The 20,193-nt window shown below is 41.1% G+C and overlaps 2 protein-coding genes across 2 annotated transcripts in view; both read right to left on the minus strand.

Annotated features, from left to right (window-relative positions):
* prrc1 (proline-rich coiled-coil 1) lies at positions 1-10,922 on the minus strand. Its single transcript, XM_008304553.1, has 9 exons — positions 10,839-10,922; positions 8,633-8,768; positions 7,161-7,541; positions 4,651-4,796; positions 3,649-3,751; positions 3,379-3,542; positions 2,974-3,077; positions 1,903-2,005; positions 1-1,200 (listed from the first exon to the last, which is right to left on the minus strand). Exons 2-9 carry the CDS (start codon positions 8,727-8,729, stop codon positions 991-993), a joined length of 1,308 nt encoding a protein of 435 aa, XP_008302775.1. The 5' UTR covers positions 8,730-8,768; positions 10,839-10,922; the 3' UTR covers positions 1-990.
* A 6,375-nt stretch (positions 10,923-17,297) lies between these two features.
* LOC103374469 (tropomyosin alpha-3 chain-like) overlaps positions 17,298-20,193 on the minus strand; it is a gene marked incomplete at its 5' end in the record, with an annotated part of 12,527 nt that continues 9,631 nt past the window's right edge. Inside the window, one exon of the mRNA XM_008304554.1 lies at positions 17,298-17,698. Within this exon, the coding sequence (XP_008302776.1) occupies positions 17,616-17,698 (83 nt within the window). The remainder of the gene's footprint in view (positions 17,699-20,193) is intronic.

A 20,193-nucleotide genomic window follows, 5' to 3' on the forward strand; every position in this document is an offset into this window, starting at 1 on the left:
ATTCATTTGTGTTTAATGAAATTACCACACAGCAAGTTATTACATGAATTTGACAGAAACAGTATGCCGAGAACAAGAAGTGATTAGTGCATTATTGAGCCCAGCCATTTCAGCTTCAGGGCCCCCTCACATGATCATTTAGAATGGTCGGGGGATGTGTTTTTTTCTGACAAGGATAATGGAGTATTTATTTACAGCTAGATAAAAATAAAAACAAGTGGACGGTAGAGTGATATTTCTAGCAAGAGCTTAGACAGTCCTTAAAAAACCTATTCAGCTGATATTTAAGTTCTGAAATTGTGAAACTGGTGGCAGCACCAGGACACTGGCAGACACTGTGTATCATTACTACAAACCAGGACACCAGTTTCTTGTGTACCAACAGCCAAAATGGTACATTTTTACAGATTAATGTAGAGGACACAGGTTGGATTAGTTCCCAAACTACAGGCCAACGCAGGTCAGGTCCACATCATATTGAGTCTCCTTGCATCAGAGCCGTGTTCCACTCAGAAGTTTAAAGTTTTCCAAAATTTTGGATGAGTCACATCTAGAATATATAATGTACAACAGGGACACAGTCTCTACAATAACCATAAAAATGCATTTAAACTAATCATGAAAACTAAATGAAGCCACAATGTACTGCTGGTATGATATACATGATGAGTAAGGAGGAGGAAGGGAAAGGGATAATCAGTTAAAGGTTAGGTCTTTTTTTTGAAAGCCTAAGATGGCACAAAAAAAAATTTGATTTGGTATCCGATAGTCTTTAAATAAATCTTGGTAAAAATGTGTTGGAATGTCAGTAAACATCTGCGGACACAAACCTAAATATTAATGGCGAAATGTGCATTTGGCTTTGCCCTACAAGGACAGATAAAGAGTAGATGGGAAGCAACGTGGAGTCTCGCTGTCCATCAGCAAGTTTGTCCTCCGACATGCCTCCACCTCATTCCAGTATGTGACAGAAGCTAGAACCATTCAGCCTCACACAGTCCTGGGTGGCAGCTGCTGTTTGTAGATTCCAGCCAGAGCTTTGGCAGCACTCTGGATCATCTGGCGTTGGGTCATACCCGTCATGGCGTGGTGCCAGTCCGTTTTGTTGATGTTAGGCATGCTGCGCTCCAGGACCTCACCCACTGTAACTATCAGACCAGACCAGCGCAGGCTGTAGTCAGGAGGGGTCAGGGACTGAGCCTGCATGAAGGAAGGTAACAAAAGGTTTGATGAGCTGCTGGAGGTTTTGGATGAAGGAGTTCTATGGCTGAATCTGATATTTGCATCCATCAATGGGAACAAATCAAGGTGCAACTGGATTAGATGAAAATTAAAATAGTAAGATGTTGTACCACTTATACAGTCATGGAAAAAATGATTAGACCTCCCTTGTTTTCTTTAATTTCTTGTTCATTTTAATGCCTGGTACCACTAAAGGTAGGTTTGTTTGTACAAATATAATCCATCATAACAACAAAAATGGCATTAAAATGAACAAGAGATTGAATAAAACAAGAGTGGTCTAATATTTTTTTCTATGACTGTAGATGCTGAATGTCAGTACCAAGGACTATCAGACTGTACAACATTATTCTTATCAAACAGCACACAAATGAGATGAGCTTGAAGGCTTCATCCCCCACTACTTTGAACAGGATAACCAGTGTGCTTTTCATAAACAGTGATGATAAGCACATTTCACTGTCTCTGTGAGTCATTATAAAACATAGCATTGCTTTAAAGGGATGATATGGTCCACGTGTAGGACAGAGTGCTGCCAGTAATCATATTTCAACTTTCAACAGTGTATTTCTCAAAATATCTCAACTTTATGTTCAAAAGCTCTGAGACTATAATACAAATAAATGTGTAAAGTGTGATTTTTAAGCTGCTGATTGGTACCTGCTGAATGTGATCGAGTGCCAGAGGGGTTGCCTGGGTGAATAACTCAATGCGGATGCTATGACCAGGGTCCTCCAGGATTAAACAACCAATGTCGAACCACCTGGAAACAACAAGATGATTCTGAAAATTCATGCCTTTTACCTGTTGATGCAAATCAAAAGTGAAGGAAGGAAATAAAATTACCATGCTTTTTGTTTTTGTGCTTTAATGCGGACAGAAAAGCTGAAAGTGTTCACGTATAAAAAAGAATGGAATGATTCAGTCCATTACACTACAAACAACAGCCTCCAAAATCCACCGGCGTAGTGCAGAGCTGTTGATCTTATGTGTTTCAGCAACAACAAGGTGACCTGACTTCTTATTGATGTAATTAAACTTGCTGTCTGCATTGGAAGTTAGAATGTGTCACACTGTGTACTTGTGCAACATCTGACCGGCTTAAACAGTTTGACAGAGAGGTGAAAGAGCAAAGCTGCATCGATTGGATCAATTCTCCCCACAGTGCTGGGAACAATGTGGGTATCTTTTCATTATCTGGCGACACTAAACTTAACATCTGCAGTCGAGACAAGCGGTCTCACGTAGCTGGTTATCAACTCAATAAGTCAACCCAAGCCCAGTTGGCCACAGATCACCAATTGCAAACACGGACAGGTCTACTCGTACCAAAGATGCATATTTCACAAATAAAGAGCACATTACAAATACAACGTACTGTATATTCTATGAACATAATGTGGTGCACAGGTGTATTCATCTGGTGTGGAAGACAGTTTAGTCCTATTCTCTCAGCTGCAATCCAGGTGGTTTTAAATATTCATGGAAGCAAGTAAAGAGCAAATAAAAAAAATTCCAAAGCAAACAGACTTCCTGCAAATCTTATATATGTGGAAATTTTGTTTGTGATGTACAGCTGCCTGCAGGATCCGATTGAAATCTCTAGGAAATCTAAGCAATGTCCTCTTAAGTGATGAAAACATACTGGTGTTCATGAAATAAAAACTGACTGACTGACAAGGAAACAGCTTTGATTTGTTGTGTGTGTCATTGTGAGGGTTTTCTTCTTACTTGTCAGGAAAAAGCTCAGCAATAAAGTTTTCCAGAGAAACAACTGGCTGCTTCTCATGGATCACACCGCCTCGTCGCAGACTGTCAATGCGCTCCTGAGCTCCCTGCATACAGAGACAAAGACACACAGACACGCACACATGAACTCACTGATCTCAACTGATCCTGATTTGAGAAAAACTGAAATGTATTCTCAAAATGTTTTTCAAATATTATTTGTTTCTCCACGATATAACAATTTAATCTCCCAAATCTAAGATCACTATTTTTCCTAACAAATACTACACAGACTAACTGCTTATGAAAAGATGTAGTTTTGCCCTCTGTGTTACTTTTGTTTAGTGTCAATTTATTTAAAAAAAAAAAACACATTTAAAAAAAGTTTAAAAAACAGGTTGAACTGACCTTAACACCAGCTGCATAGCCCACAGGCTGTGGGGCGATGTTGGACTGCCCAGGTTCTCCGGTCACCATGGCCATCCCAAAAACCTCCTGGAAGGCATCTCTGACTGCCTCCACGTTCATCTCCTTATCGGAAGTCACCACAATGTCAATGTCCCCACCAGACTCTGGAGAGCAACAATACAGAAACATTAATTGAGGACATTTGAACGTAAATTCTCCTTTTTCACTTAAAAGGTAATGTAGTCAGGAGGAGAGAGCATGTTAACTTACTGATGTATGGAGCCATGCCAGGATCCAGGGTAGTGATCATGGACTCCACAGAGTGTTTGGTTTTGTCCAGGACTGTCTTCACTACAGCGTTACCTGCTACTCCCTAAGGACATAGACAGACAACACACATTATGTCGTCACAGGAAGTGGAAGCCTGATACAGTAGCTCCCTCTCAATTCCTTTGAAAATGTTGTTTAGCCACAGTAGATTGTAGCTTGTTGTATTTATTCTGTAGATATGATTAATACTTACAGAGAAGATAAGACACAACTTTATAATTCCAAGGATATAAGTGTAGGAACAACGTGCAAGACACTAGAGTGTGCACTTGACTGCCACAGTTACTTCACTAGCTTGTAATGGCCTGTGTCATTTCTCTGCTGTGGTGTGCTGGTTAGGTGGCACTGGGACTTGTGTTGCCAAGAAATTGGCCAAACTGGTGAGGACAGCTGGCTTTGTGGTGGGGATGGAACTGCACAGTGTGAAGGCAGTGATAGAGAAAAGGATGGGAGGGAAGGTGAAAGCTATGTATCACGCCAAGCGTAGGGAGCTCTGAGCACAGTCAGCCACGTCCCTCAAAATGTTAAAGTTCAGCCTTGGCTGCATAAGCAAACGTTAAGAATGAACTGCCAAACAGCCGATTTGCTGACACAAAACCATTATTGAGACATTGTGCCATCTAAATAGGAATAATGATCTCAGTCTGTTCAGCTCTTTAAAAACTGTCTGGCTCTATTACTACTTCCAACCTCCACCAACTCAGACTACTCCATGCCAACCATGCACCACTCACAGTTATAGTGTTGTAGTTATATGTATTTCTCTCTCATTCACTAATGTCTAATGCTGCCTGAGTGTTGTGTCTCATTCTGTGAATGTCCTGACATGTCTGAAAAAAGACAGTACATAAGTACTTAAATACTTAACACTTAGATAAATACTTTCACACTTGAAGGAGCGTTAAAGATACGACGCCCACATTTGATAGGAGGTGGTGATACCTTGAAAAAGCCCCAGATGCTTCCACCAGTGTTGGTGTCTCCTGCCACTCTGGGATCATCCTGCTCCTCTGGGAAGGTGATTGGAGATCCAGTATCTAATCCTCCTGTCATGGCTGGCTGCTGAACCATGGGGTTGGACACGACACCTGGAATGATGGAACACTTTTCTAAGTACACTTCTTGACCTTATCCATTTCACAGATTTCTACAATGTCTAGCTTTCAGTTGCCCATTCACAAACACATTTGCACACCGATGACAGCAGAGCTACGATATTAAGTGGCTGCAGACCATCTGGAGGTCAGTGTCTAGTCCCTCGACAGGCGGACAGGAAAATGGAGGGACCAATCCTGCAAGTGACAGGCAACCTGCTCTACCAACTGTGCCACAGCTGTCCAATGTCACAATTGTAAAAGTACCAACTTTCAAAATATACAAAACTGTCTGTCACAACCTGCAGTCCATGAGGCCCCATGAGTTTTGAGAAACTAAATCTCCTCTTTTCTACCAAGTATCAATTCACAGACGACACTGTAGACAGAAAATAATTATAGCCCACAATCAGTTGCAGACCTATACTTCTGTATGACATATTCATAGAAAAACAGTTCTGTGACAGTAACAGAGAGTTTACTCCTTTACAAATGACTGCCCTATAAATGGTACAGCCTTGAGCCCCAAGGCTGTACCATTTATAGTGAATAATACTATTTCAGATTCAGCAGGTGGGTATCTGGTGGTACAGGGGACTCTTATTAGGAGACTATCATTCTGGTTAATGGGCCAAACGATGACAGCCTCTAGTTTTTTGAGAATTTATTTTTACTGATTGTCTCACTACCGGGTAAAATTATGATGGCAGGCAATTTTAACTGCACATTAGACTCTCTACTATGCCATTCATCAGGACCAGATACGTCATATTCTCAAAGTAGAAAGAAAATTCAACAGTTCATTAAGGACCTAAATATATGTGACCCTTGGAGGATTCAGAATCCAACTTAAAAAAAGGAATGCTCTTGTTACTCCTTAGCTTTACTTCCAAATATAGCTCTCTGTAATTATGATAGCATTGTTTTGTCAGATCATTCCCCCACTTGTCACTTTACTGGGATTCACAATTAACTAAAGGATCTTTTAACTGGCTGCAAGACCCTGACTTCATCAAATTTATAGGTGAGGATTGATGTTTATTTTACACTGAATAGTTTTGAAAGCATACATTAGAGGTCAACTGATTAGTTTCACTTGTGCCAGATCTAACAAATTTAAGCAGAAAATGACTGAATTGGATGTTAAAATTAGAACTTTAAAGAGGGAGGCTGGTATAATTCATTCCAAAGATATAACTCAAGAACTCTTTGCACTTAAAGCTGAATATGATAAACTGTCAGTGTTGAAAGCTGAAAACGATTTAATCAGGCTCAAACATTTTATGATCAGGGTGAGAGACCTGGTAAATTACTTGCCTGGCAAATTAAGAAAAATAAACTCAGAGAGAGCCATTAATGCAATTAGGACTGCACAGGGTATGAGCCCAACAGATGCACTGGAAAGAAACCAAACTTTTGCAAAGTATTATGGAGTTCTCTATCAATCACAATACCCCAAGAACTCATACAACCAGGCAGTTTTTCTCCATAGCCAGGTCATTCCCTCTATCCCAGATGAGGCAAAACTACAGCTGGATAAAGAACTGGATTTGGTGGATCTCTCTAATGCCATTATTAATATGAAGGGGGGTAAGGGAGCAGGACCTGATGGGCTCCTGATAGATACTTATAAAGCATTTAAAGACAAACTCAGTAGCCCACTGCTAAATGTTTGTAGAATCCTTCAAAAAGGGCTACATTCGCCTTTCGCCTCGGTGATTCATGCAGATCAAAATGGCTTTGTAAAAAATCGTCTAGGGTTTTATAATGTTAGGCAAGTATTTAATTTGGTTCATATTTTGCGAAAGTTCCCCTGATACTGCCATCTTATCACTTGACACTGAGAAGGCATTCGACCGCGTCAAATGGCCATGTCTTGTGGAATTGCTTAGACTTTTTGGTTTTGGTATTTACAACTTTGGAGTTTTATTTTGGCAAGCTCAAATAAATCTGTTAAACAACCGTCTTTGCCCAAATTAGAAGAATGCTGCACAAAAACTGCTTAAGCAAGGGTCGGGTTACCAAGCTATGCAGTATGTTGGTCAATGACCTTAAAGACAGCAGTGAAAATAAGAGACAGCAATGGATTCAAGACCTACAAGAGGACATCTTGGTGGAGAATTGGGGTAAAATATGTACAAGTGTACAAACTCAAACCATTAATACTCATCTGAGATGAAGACAATATAACTAGATAATGAGGACATATATCACCCATGAGAAATTGAATAGGTTTGATACGAATACTCCTGACATAACAGGTAGTCTTGTGTTATGAAACACTCCTGAAAAAGGAACCTTAGTTCAACATGTTGACATGTAAACAGTGTGTTCCAGATGAAGAGGTGTGGCTCTGACCTGGCAGGGCAGTAGGACTGGAGAATGTTGGCATCAGTGGTGTCTGTGGTGTTCGACCAGCATGACCTCGTGTGATGTCATACCCTGCACTCATGGAGAAGCTGGAGATGGGTGGGCCCACAGGTGGGGCAGACATGCCTGGAGCTGGAGCAGGAGGTGGTCTGATGGAAGGGGCCAGAGGGGGCAAAGAGGGGGAGGCAGAAGGTGGGAAGGGAGAGCTGCTGGTGAAAGGTAAGGCAGATGGAAACTGGGAGGAGAGGGAAGGGGGTGAAGCTAAAGAACTGCTGAAAGCAGGAAGGGATGGAATGGGGGGTAGAGAGGTGGAGACAGAGGGCAAACCGATGGAGCTGGTCCCAGGGAGGGTCAGAGGACTGGACAGACCTGAAATGCAAAACAATAACATTACACCTCAGAGGTACTTTTCACTGCAGTACTGTTTCACTGTGCAGGCAGTTACTCATTATATCACCTGACACAGCACTATCAACATCAGGACCTGTGTTACAATCATTTGAGACCACTGGTAGGTGCGCCTCTATAATTAGTCCATGCAGCCCAAACTAGAGTAGAGCAGGAAAAAAAAAATCACATTCTGTGTCAGTCAGCAGCCCAGATGAGACAACCTTCATGTCAAGGAACATCACTGGTGATAGCAGGTGGGTCTGCAACTTCCACACAGAGGAAAAAACTGCCGTTTTCACAGTGGAAGAGCCAGCACAAGGAGCACATTTGTTGTTTTCATAACATTCAACAAATCCACAATTCTTCAACATGGTTATGCACCAGGAATTAATCCCCAAAACTTGGACTGCTGAATGTATTGCAACATCCTGAGGTGTCTGGGGAAGAACATTCAGAACATTCACCTTAACTGTGGTGTGATAGCATGTAAATTAGGGAGCAACCAACATGTGTTTTCAAGGTCAATTCAGATTGTTGGCAATCAAGAAGAGCCAATAACTAATATTTAGAACAGATATACATTAAATGTGACACTGTGTATAAACAGCATATGATGGCAGGGAACCTGTCATTCATAACTAGGGATTCCATGCTTATTGCAGATGGCGCTTGACACATAAAAAATGTGTGTAACACAGATTGCTGCTGTTGACAGTGTAATGTCATGTGAAATGACACTTATGTCATGACCAGATATTCAAACACAGGTATGGTGAAAAAAAAAAGGAAATGCCTGCAGGCAGATTCAAAACTGTGACTGCTCAATATAGCCATCTAACAAAGTTCTGCACTAGTGTACGCTTAAACAAATAGTAAATTACATTACTTCTTATATTAGTACCCCCCCAAAAAAAAAATCTGTTTGTTTTTCAATTGAGTTGTACAGGTTATAAGTCACACTGAAAGTGGAAAAAGTTCTGAAATGATTTATCTTGGTCTCATTTTCTACATCATAAAAACCTGGCATTTCAACAGGGATGTGTAGACTTCCTACATCCACTGTAGCTTACCCGCAGGGTTTGGTGGGGTGCTGACTGTAGCAGCCACAGTCAGAGGGGGAGTGGGACTAGCAGGAGGTGTAGTCTCAATCCCACTCTCTTCCATCATCTTCTCAGCGGTATACCTAAACTTCAGCCCAGAATATAGCTGCAACAAGATGTTGTGATAAATGAGGATGTGTTCAAATTGTCGTTTAGATAAATAATTAAATCACTGCTACAAAAAAGTAGTGATCAGATGGTCCGATCTAAGCAGTTTTGAAAATGGAAAACAACACAAATATAGTACGGCAAAGCACCAGGCACACAAAGCTTGTGTCAAAACAAGAGTGAATTGAGCTTTAACCCACTGACAAGCTCTGAAAGACATGATGGCTTTGGAGAGTGATGCAGAGTCTGCCTGTTGTCTCTGGGCTTTCAAGTATGGTGCAGTCGGTCAGTGAAATAAAGTCGGCAGTTAGGTGGGTTGGGGTTGCATGTCCCTCCTTAAAAAGCGTGTGGCTGCAAAAACTGTAATGCCACACATACCACCTTAAAGAGACTGATCACAGCTATTGCATAATTTAATGAGATTGCCTACCGATTGTAAACATGTAGTGAATGACTGAGAATTAGGTTTCTTGTGTGTACAATCTGTAAAGAGCTATTAATATTTATAGCCACGGCTGTTCCTGACTTATTAGAACTTTTGTAATTAAGAATAACTGGAGCTTATTTATACAAGCAGAGGAGTCAGTAACAGCAACTTAGAGCAGATGATCACTGATCTGCAATGTAATGCAGCACGCAGGTGCAAAAACAATTTTAAAAAACTCTTGCCATTTTTAAAATACCTGCAGCCAATCTGCACCATAGAACCAATCACCTCATCCTGGGCCTAATCACAACCTGTTGCACACAATGTCAGTCATTTATAACTAATTTGAAATGAAGTTTGTCCATTTTTGACCTGACCTGACTGAATCCATGATATTTTTCACTCGGCATAGCTAAAGGCTATCTGGCCCAGTGGCGAGTCAAACCATGCATCCCTACCAAACACATAGCAACACAGACAGACCTGCTAAACGGCAGACATACTGGTGGGACTAGTTTTTAGTCGCACTAGAAAGATGTTTGTCAAACTCTGGAGCCTTGCATCATATATCTTTAAGTGGTTTTGCTTGTAGCTGGACTGCACAAAGTTTGACTGATATTTTTTTTAGTTCTTTCACAACTGGTTACATGAATTCAGTCACAGTAGGCCACCAACTCAGTTTGAGCCATTCTGTGTTTCATGTTACCTAATACATGCAAAAATGGACCCAATAAGTTATCATTTTTAGCCAGATACCCTGGATTGAGTTATAACTTTGAGCAGAAAGTCTGAAATGTGCACACCTAAAATATACTGACATTCCTTTTTCTTCTTGAATCTATAAAGGATGTTTAGGGTCAAACTACCAACATACAGGCAAAGTAGAGGACAGCTCAGGGGCCTGCTGTACTATCTACTTTGTTGTGATTTGTTCACCACAGAGGTATTGTTAAAAAGTGTAGACGTGTCCTAGAATTTGGGGTCCACTAATGCAAAGTATGAATTGAAATCAGGCTCTCGGGATTCCTACATGTCACGGAATTTTGAGAAGTTGCTTAAATTTGTAACTGTGAAATAGCTATAGTGGTAGAGTCCGTACACTGTGCATTTATCAGCACATTTATGAATTTATCATGCATGCAGAACTGGTGCCAGTGGAGGACAACGACACATTGTTGTCCTGCGCCCCCTCCCAGTGAGCCAGTCCCGGGACACCGCTGCTGGGAGGACCGACCGTCTCCACCACACCAGGACCGACCGAGCAGTTACCGGACACCTGCTGCCTCCTGCTGCGCTCCGTTCAAACCCTAACTACCCTTTTCAGTTATTTCAAGTAGACTCACGAGCGTCTCTTATCAGTCTCGTTAACACCACAGCTCTGTTCGTCTCACGTAAACACTTTGCTGTCTGCTCAACTTTGTTTAAAAGCGACGCGACGTTGAAGCAGTTAGAAATGAATTCAGTGTTAGCCATCTGCAGCTTGTCTGTACACGTGTGATCTACAAACCAACATAGGTGGCGCAAAAAATAATTAGGAAGGTGGACAAGCGACACGCGCATCCTTAGTCTCATTATGCACACAACTGGCGTGAGTGTGTGTCCGTTCTTTGGTCATTTATTAGGAGCAGACTGTCTACTCACCTGCTAGCTCAACTAGCTCCGTACAGCCATGAATGATGAACCACGGGCCCACGGTGATGACGTCTTGTGTTGCCACGTCTGCTCCCGGGCGACTCCTCCCACTACCGGGAGCACGCGGACACAAACTTCGTCAAACCACGTGATTCACGAAACCCTCCGATCACATGTCACCTTCTCCCCACAGTTTGTCGTGATCAAAAAGGACAAATAAAGCATCTGTACAGCTTGTTTTAGTTTAGGAATAGGAATAGGAAAAGCAGGTGAAAAGTAGCAGCAACTGCTGCTGCCTGCTTTCAGGTCAGAGTTAGGTTTGTTTTTCTGTTTTCTTTATTGACATCGAGAAAGTTCGCTTTTTCTGATCTAATATCGCAATTGAGTCAAGCCAGCCGCTGTTCAGATTGCGATGCTTGTCTACTCGTGATATTACGGTACAGGTGTGTTTTAGGTGTTTTTTAAGACTTGTCATCTTAATCCAAGAGGCTTGTTCAGTTCTAACTGGCTGATGGGGAGTTTCAGAGTGTTATAGTCTCTCCAGCTCACATGGCTAATGGCCCATTAAGGTTCACCTACCTCCAGGTGTGAACTGTTGTGAAACCAGGTACTTCAACAGTAACAACAGTACTAATGGTCATGGAGCTGCCAGTTCACACAGCAAACGCTATGAATCTGCCATGTCAGGACTGACTCAAGATGTTAATGATGGCATTTTAGGTGCTTTGAGATAGATGGCTTCCTTCACTTCTCACTAAAGTCATCTGGCGTCTCTGTCCAGGCGTGGCTTGGCAACAGATGAGGCACACCGAGTGAGCATTTCTTCTTCCAGTGCTTTTAGTTATCCCAAACTACCTGACATCTTTACTCACCTGAGTAGATCCTCATGTGAGCCTCACTGCCTTACCTTAAATCAAACTCCCCTGTGCTTCAGCGTTTTTGTTACTCCACACCATTCCCCAGCCATCCATGTCTGAGCCAGCCAACCCTCAGCCTCCTCCACCTGCTCAGTGACTACTGCTACATTAAATCTCCCTTTTCACCACAGTCCTGTCTGCATCTGGATCCAAACTCAAAACCTCAGTGAGATTTTCAAATGACTGCTTTTCAGGATGGCTTATGACTGTGAGTGCACAAATACTCATGGTTTTAGTGTACAGTTTTCAAGAAAATAAAGTGCAAGTCAGTTTGATTGTCTCTGAGGGGTTCTTCTCACACCTGGAGCCTATCCCAGCTGACTTAGGGAGAAGGCAGGGGACACCCTGGACAGGTCGCCAGTCTATCACAGGGCTACACAGAGAGACAGACTTTGGGGATATTAATAGCGTTAAATACTTTAAAATGTAATAGCACTGAATGCCAAATTTACACATATGCTCCCGTTTTTTTGACAAAATAACTTTGAAGTTTTGCTTTTCTATTGAGACAGATGTACTAGTTTTTCGTTTAGCTGAACTGGTTAACTAAACCCAAAGATTTATTTCAAGATGATAGCACTAAAATTTGCCAAATCTAAGTACATTTTCCTGTATATGGAGAAAAAATGTGATTTTTTTTTTTACTCGTATAAATATACTAGTTCTTAGTATTGCCTTACTGGTTTCGAAATATAATTCCTAATTAATGGACAACTCGTACTATCACCTGAGCCATGACTGCACAATGCAATGTTTTGCCAGGAAACCTTGGGTCGTGTCATTCATGTGGATGTTACTCTGACGTGTACCAGCTAAACATTGTAACTGACCAACGCTGATCCTTGCAGCAACAGGCAAACGAGGCAAAAGTGACAGCAGTCCTTACTACTCCCTTCTTGGCAGCACTACAGTGAAACTTACAGCCATTGTTACATCTTCATCACAAGTATCAAGCTGTATTACTGAACTGAAGACAGGTGTTGAGTATATTTCAGACTCAGACAAATATGACAGTTTAAAAAAACCTCCTGGACAAAACCACACCAAAAAGACATTGTGGAATTATATAATTTATTATTTTAAGAATAAAGCCTTTAGTTAGATACCAATAATAAAGCTCCTCGCCTTTTATTAATTTCATCCTTTAAGATCGAAACCAACTTCAGGACTAGCTTGTACCATGATACAACTTGTTTTTTTAAAAAACAAAGTTAAAAAATCAAGATTTGTAGCCTCCAAATTAAAAGAATAAACATAGTGTTTGTCATTACCTTCTAAAATAAGAATGGTCCCTTCATTTCCTTATGAGTTTAAAAACTGTTACAGATATGACGTTGTTTTTGTCAGCACAAGCTCTACATAGGTCAATGAGATGTTAACAACTATTGTTGGTGTAGACAGAAAACAGTTTCTTGTGTGCAGTAGTAACTACCTTGTATGAATCTCAGTCTCTTAGACGTTTTAATGATGACAACACACATGTGCTCTAACATGTTCATGAATGTGTCCACAGAGAAAAACATTTCATTTTTGGCCAAACGAGAGGAAATTTTGTAGCTGAAACATTTGCCTTTGAGATAGTTGTTGATGTTGAATAGTTGATGTTCTAGGGCCATTTTATATTGATGGTTATTTCTGCTGAACTATGTAGTGCATGCAAACAAGGTTTCACTTACACTGCAACACAATTTTCTTGCTCATGTCCTTTGAGGGGCTCAACAGATGTATATCAACCCTCACATTTCTGGTACGACTACACTGCGGTTCTATCTGTCGGGATGCAGGCTGGGAGCTTTGGGTGGTGCCTTGAACCATTTTTCTCATACTCTGCCTTTCAGGCTGTCCTTCATCCAGCTCTGTTGAGGTCTCTATAGATTGTTGAGCTCCAGAAGAGTTTGGTCCAACACTTGGTGCATGTCCAGATTTTCTTCTTTGGCTTGGGCCAGTTTCTCTATAGTTGGAAACAAAGCCACAAGTGAGCTTCCAAGAAGATGCAGAAAATCTAGTTTTTGACACATTTCAATCTGGCTTTCGATCACATCATTCTACTGAAACTGCCCTGACCAGAGTTGTCAATGATCTTCCACTAATGACTGTTGATTCTGAGTTGACATCAATGATGCTGCTTCTTCACAAGTGCAGCTTTGACTATGTGAAACAGAACTTACTTTTAAGTCTTTCTGAAAAACAGTGGTATTGAAGGGAGAGTGCCTTCATGGTTTTATTCATATTTATCAAATATCTTTCAGTGAGTAAGTTACAATAATACAATCTCAGATGTCCGTAGATGTGAAGTAGGGGATCAGTCCTTGGCATGTTTTGGTATCTATAGTACTTACTTGACATGAAGCAACATTTATCTGTAAAACAAAATGACCTCTCCCATCTCTAAATTTGGAGTCATTTTGAGGCGTGTCTATCAGGAACAAAAAATAGATGGGCATGAATGTTTTGTTATTAAAAGCTGTTAGAGCTGCCAAATATGGGTATTTGTGTGAGAATTTGTTGCATTACTACATGAAGCTGGATCATCGAAAACCTTTAAATGAATTTGGATTCCCATTTGACATTCCAGTCCCATATTAGGGATCTTGTCAAGACAGCATTTTTCCTTTAAAATAATTTTGCTAAAATCCAACTTATTCTGTCACAGCATGATGCTAAAGCAGTGATCCATGCATGCTTATCCTCCACGCTTGATTACTGTAAAACCCTTTTTCTGGCCTTATAAGTTGTGCTATTAGTTTTCAGTTTGTTCAGAATGCTGCAAATTGAATCCCAACAACACTTTTCCAAAAAAAGACAGTAGACAGCACCCACTCCAGCCTCTCTTAACTGGCTACTGGTGCAAGCAGGAGCTGATTCTAAGGTTATTTAAGGTTCTGGAAAAGAACAATACAAGGACTTGTGTCTTCTCAGACAAATTTATACATAAATGCAGGTAACTTCAAAGGGTTCACTTTTTCTTGCGACTGTGCAAATTAAGTTTTAAATGTGCAGAAGTAACACTTCACCATTAAAACCAAACTTTTGCTGGAAGAGAAAGAGGCAAACTATAATAAACTAAAAACTAAAGTACAGTCCTGGTCACTACTATTGGCACCCTTTCATGTATTGCATAACCTGCACAATATTCTACAATTCTACAGTTTCATTTAGCAGACGCTTTGATCCAAAGCGACGTACATCTGAGAGCAGATACAACACAATAACAATATCTTCAGAAATAAATGGAAATGTAGCAAATTTATATGATCAGAATTTCTTAATTGGATGTCCAAAGTTATTCAACAAAAAATATATTTTTTCAACTTACATGTTGTAATTGCCAAGAGGGAATAGAAAAAAATCACAGAGACAATAATAAAGGCAGCCCTCCTTAATATTTGGTTGCACACCCTTTGGCAGCGATGACCGCCTCCGAACTTTTCTTGTAGCCATCTGTAAGCTTCTTGCACTTCTCAGCTGGTATTGTCTCCCACTTCTCCTTTGGAATTTGTTCAAGTTCTTGAACATTTGCAGGATTCCTTGCCCCAATGGCAGATTTCAGCTCATGCCATAGATTTCTGATGGGACTGAGATCAGGATTCCTTGCTGGCCAGTTTAAAACAGTCAATTTTTCCTTTTCAACCATTTCAGCGTGCTTTTGGATGTGTGCTTTGGGTCTTTATCTTGCTGGAGAACCCATGATCTTCAACGCAAACCTAGTGTTCCTACACTGGGTAGCACATGTCACTCTAAAATCCCTTGGTAATCCTCTGACTTCATGAATCCTGTGACACGGTCAAGGCCTCCAGTACCAGATACAGCAAAGCAGCCCCACAACATTACAGATCCTCCACCATGCTTAACTGTTGGTAGGGTGTTCTTTTCCTTATGTGCTTCATTGCGCCGTCTGTAAACAAATTGTTGGTGTGCATTGCCAAAAAGCTCTATTTTTGTTTCGTCTGTCCACAAAACATCTTCCCAGAAGAATTGTGGTTTGTCCAGGTACTCTTTGGCAAAGATCAATCATTACTTTTTATGCCTTTTCTTCAGCAATGGGGTCTTCCTTGGCCTTCACCCATGAAGCCCTGCTTGGTTTCGTGTGCTGCGTATGGTACATGTTGAAATCATTACCCCAGATTGTTCCAGGTCGGCTTTCAGGTCTCTGGATGTTTTACGTGGTGTTTTTTCCACAGTCTGCACCAACCTTCAAAGACTTCTCTGATCAATTTTTCTCTTCTCCCCACGTCATGGCAGATCTTTGACAGTTCCATGCTTAACAAACTTCTTAATAACATTGCGCACTGTTGAAACAGGGATACCAAGGTCCTTGGAGGTGGCCTTATACCCTTTAGAAGTGTTGTGTTTGCAAGTAACACCTCTGATGTCCTCAGACAGCTCCCTTGTCTTCACCATTGTGACAACGGAACAGGGAATAATGTGGCTTTTTAAAACATTAAAGTCATCATACATTGGCTAATTCATGTCATGTGGGCAGTGACAGTTTATCACCAGGTGATTCTAATTTCTGATTAATCACAGCTGAGTCATAATGGGGTTTTCCCCACACTGATTTAAAGGGTGCCAATATTAATGTCACAGCAATCTTTCAATTTGTCTACTTTTTCTTCTCCTCCTATTGCTTTTTTAAAATTGTTGTTTTACCATTTGCTGATCTGTATCAAACAAGAGCTGTCTGTAGACCAAAGCTGTTTCATTAAATCAGGGATCTCCAACTCAGGTCCTCATGAGCTACTGTCCTGCAGGTTTTAGATGTTTCTGTACTGCAACACACCTGACTCAAATTAACGGATCTCCAACAGCTTGTTGTCAAGTTCTACACAAGTCTGTTAATGATCCATTAATTTGAGTCAGGTGTGTTGCAGTATGGAAACGTCTAAAACCTGCAGGATAGTAACTCACGAGGACCGGAGTTGGAGATCCCTGCACTAGATTCACTTTTTCAGGAGATATTCTACATTATGTATTTAAATTTCATGAGTGCCAATAATGGTGACCAGGACTGTAAACCAAGTAAAAATGAGAAAAGTTATGTTAATTGTATCATAAACCACTGGAGTGTTTATACATCAGTGATAAATATCCATCCATCCATTGTCTATACACCGCTTAATCCTCACTAGGGTCGCGGGGGGCTGGAGCCTATCCCAGCTGACTTAGGACGGACAGGTCACCAGTCTATCACAGGGCTATGCTTAGAGACAGACAACCAAGCACACTCACACTCACACCTACAGACAATTTAGAATCACCAATTAACCTCAACATTTTTCTGGGAGGAAGCCGGAGAACCCGGAGAGAACCCACGCTGCACGGGGAGAACATGCAAACTCCACACAGAAAGATCCCAGGTGTCCTCACCGGGACGCGAACTGGCGACCTTCTTGCTGCGAGGCAATGATGCCAACCAACGAGCCACCTTGCAGCCCAGTGATAAATACATTTATCGTAAATATCTGGAGTGCTTCAAGAAGCATTGTATTTATTAACATTGCTTAGAGTGTGAAATAAGCAGAAGAGAAAGAAACTGGGAGGAAACAGAAAAGGCAAGAGAAATTTGAATCATTTATTACAGAGAGAGAGAGAGAGAGGGGGAAACAGGTTTACATGAATATTTCACCAATGAGAGAACATTACCTCAGTGAACCATAGACACGCAGCAGTGATTGGCAGTAACTTACCTATCTGTAAAAAGACCAGTCCTGAGTAATAGAGATACAGCTTACTAAAGGGTTTATGAATTTAGCATATTGCATCTCTAGAATCTCCTAGCCCATAATACCACTGTGAAATGGAACAAAACAACAGCAGACAGGCGAAGAAGAGTTCAGGAGGGAGGAGCAGAGAGGAAGACAGAGAACATCTACAGTGTAGTCATGTCGTTGAGGGCCAGGTCCAGCTCCTCACTGAGAGCCTTGCCCTTTAGCTTCTGAGCATACACTTCATCTGAGGAGGACACACACAGACAGAGACGAGTGTCCACACAGAGAGACATCCAGAGTGGAGACAGATCGAGGTGACAGAACAGGAGACAGAAAAGTAGAAGAAAAAGAAAATTAAACAGAGCTAAAACTGGAAACCTTCACATTGTATAAGCAAGATATACTGGTGTTAATGTCATCACAGCGACTGGTTACTGCAACTCACAAAGCACCAGTAACAGCTAAAGCATGCAAGCTTCGACTTGAAGCTCAATCAGCTAAATGTCATAAACTGCAAGGACGTAGAGACGAAGTGAGCATAACATAGAGGATCTGTATTAGGATGAGACCAACAAACACCTCCAAGACCCAAACGTTTTTGCATTCATTTTATTGTTACTGAAATTAATGCATTCATGCAACATAATTTCACCCACTGGTAGCCATGTTAGAAGACTACACTTTCTGAAAACTATATATGTTATGTGTATACAACAGCTGCAGCGTCACATGTGTCCAGTCCCTGTCCATTTTAGAATTGATTTTAGGATTTTCTAAATATATTTTTTGGGCTTTTTGCCTTCATTTAGAGCAGTAGAGATAGACAGGAAAGGGGGGAGAAGAATGGCAAGAGACCTGCAGCAAAGGGTCGTGAGCGAGAGTCAAACCCACGACCACTGTGTTGGGGGACTGTAGCCCCTGTTCATGGGTCACCCGCTCAGCTAGGTGAGCTATAGGATTTTATGTGTTATGTGTATACAACAGCTGCAGCGTCACATGTGTGAACGCATACGTATACAAATACCCTATGTAGTCTAAACACTCCACAGTAGTTCATGTCCCTCTGCAACCTCAGTTACCCTCTGCTCTAAAGTGCAACATGGTCAGCTTTGGTATTTTAAATTTCAGATTGCTTAAAAACAAGCCATTTTCATGTCATGATTTTATCACAACTAAAAATTTGGACTTTTAAAAAATAATCACAGACATGGTTATCCCAGGGAGACTACTCCTCTTATTGAAGCAACCCCCCTGACTACACACACTTCCATCAACGCCGACTGTAAGGGAGGGGAGTAGGGGTTGCTGTTATTTAGAAAAAAGATTTCAAATGCACCCTCGTCCTACTTAATAGTTTATAGACATCTTTGGAACATCTAGGTTTCAGAGTACACTCCAAAGAGCCAGTGGTCTTACAGTGGTCTTAACCTCCAGCTGATCTAAAATGCTGCAGCCAGAGTTCTGACAGGAACCAGTAAGAGAGATCATATTTCTCCTGTATTAGCTTCTCTTCATTGGCTCCCCGTAAAATCCAGGATAGAATTTTAAATCCTGCTTCTAACATATAAAGCGCTTAATGACCAGCTCCATCTTATCTTAAGGACCTTATTGTACTGCATCATCCTAACAGAGCCCTTTGCTCTCAGACTGCAGGTTTACTTGTGGTTCTCAGAGTTTCCAGAAGTAGAATGGGAGGCAGAGCCTTCAGTTATCAGGTCCTCAGTTGTGGAATCAGCGCCCAGTTTGGGTTCTGGAGGCAGACAGCCTCTCTACTTTTAAGATTAGGCCTAAAACTTTCCTCTTTGATAAAGCTGATAGAGCTGCTCAGGATCACCTGAACTGTCCCTGAGTTATGTTTTCATAGGTTTAGACTGCAAGGACTTCTCGTGATGCATATTACAAACTCTGAGTCTCCTCTTACTCGTAGTTTGTGTTTGTTCTCCCTGTGGATGTCTCGAGATTTAGAGCTACACAGTCACTGGCCTCACCGACCTCCAAAGTGTTACTGTTCTCTTATGTGTAGTTGGTCTCATCGGCTATCCCCACCCAGAAGCAACCTACTTTAAGGGTATATTGTGACTTTTTTGTTTTAGAATTACAACTTTTCAAAAAACTAAATATTATGACCCTTTTCTCAAAATCAACTGATCCTGATTTCTTGAGGAAATACTCAAATGTCCTGCCTTTTAAAAAGAACCTTTGCGGCCACCATAGGTAATCACTCTTCTACAATTGAAATTACCTGTGGTGTGCCACAAGGTTTAATCTTAGGTCCATATTTATTCTCCATCGACTTGCCTCCAATCATCCAATGGCACAATGTATCTTGTCATTGCTATGCAGACGACACACATACGTTCTGCGGAGACCTGGTGGACCCAGCAAGCCTCGCCACTGTAATTGTCTCAGAGATGTAAACTGTTGCATGACACATAATTTCATTGAGTTTATCATTTTAAAATCAGAAATAATTTTGTTCAGTACCACACACACAAAAATCAGCTTCAGTGATAAAAGCCTTGACCTGCTATCAGCTAAGATAAAACCAATGCCAGTAATCTGGGAGTTCTATTCGATTCCAATTTAGGCCTTGATACACACATCCAGTCCTGCTATCAACACATACAAACTATCTTCAGAATAAAATAATTTCTTTCACACTCAGGTCTAGAAAAAGTAATTGACACATTTTTTCACGACCTGACTATTAACTCCCTCCTCTCTGGTAAGTCACCCTCT

Source organism: Stegastes partitus, unplaced genomic scaffold (genome assembly GCF_000690725.1).
Source record: "Stegastes partitus isolate 25-593 unplaced genomic scaffold, Stegastes_partitus-1.0.2 Scaffold2251, whole genome shotgun sequence".
In the NCBI taxonomy this organism is placed as follows: domain Eukaryota; kingdom Metazoa; phylum Chordata; class Actinopteri; family Pomacentridae; genus Stegastes; species Stegastes partitus.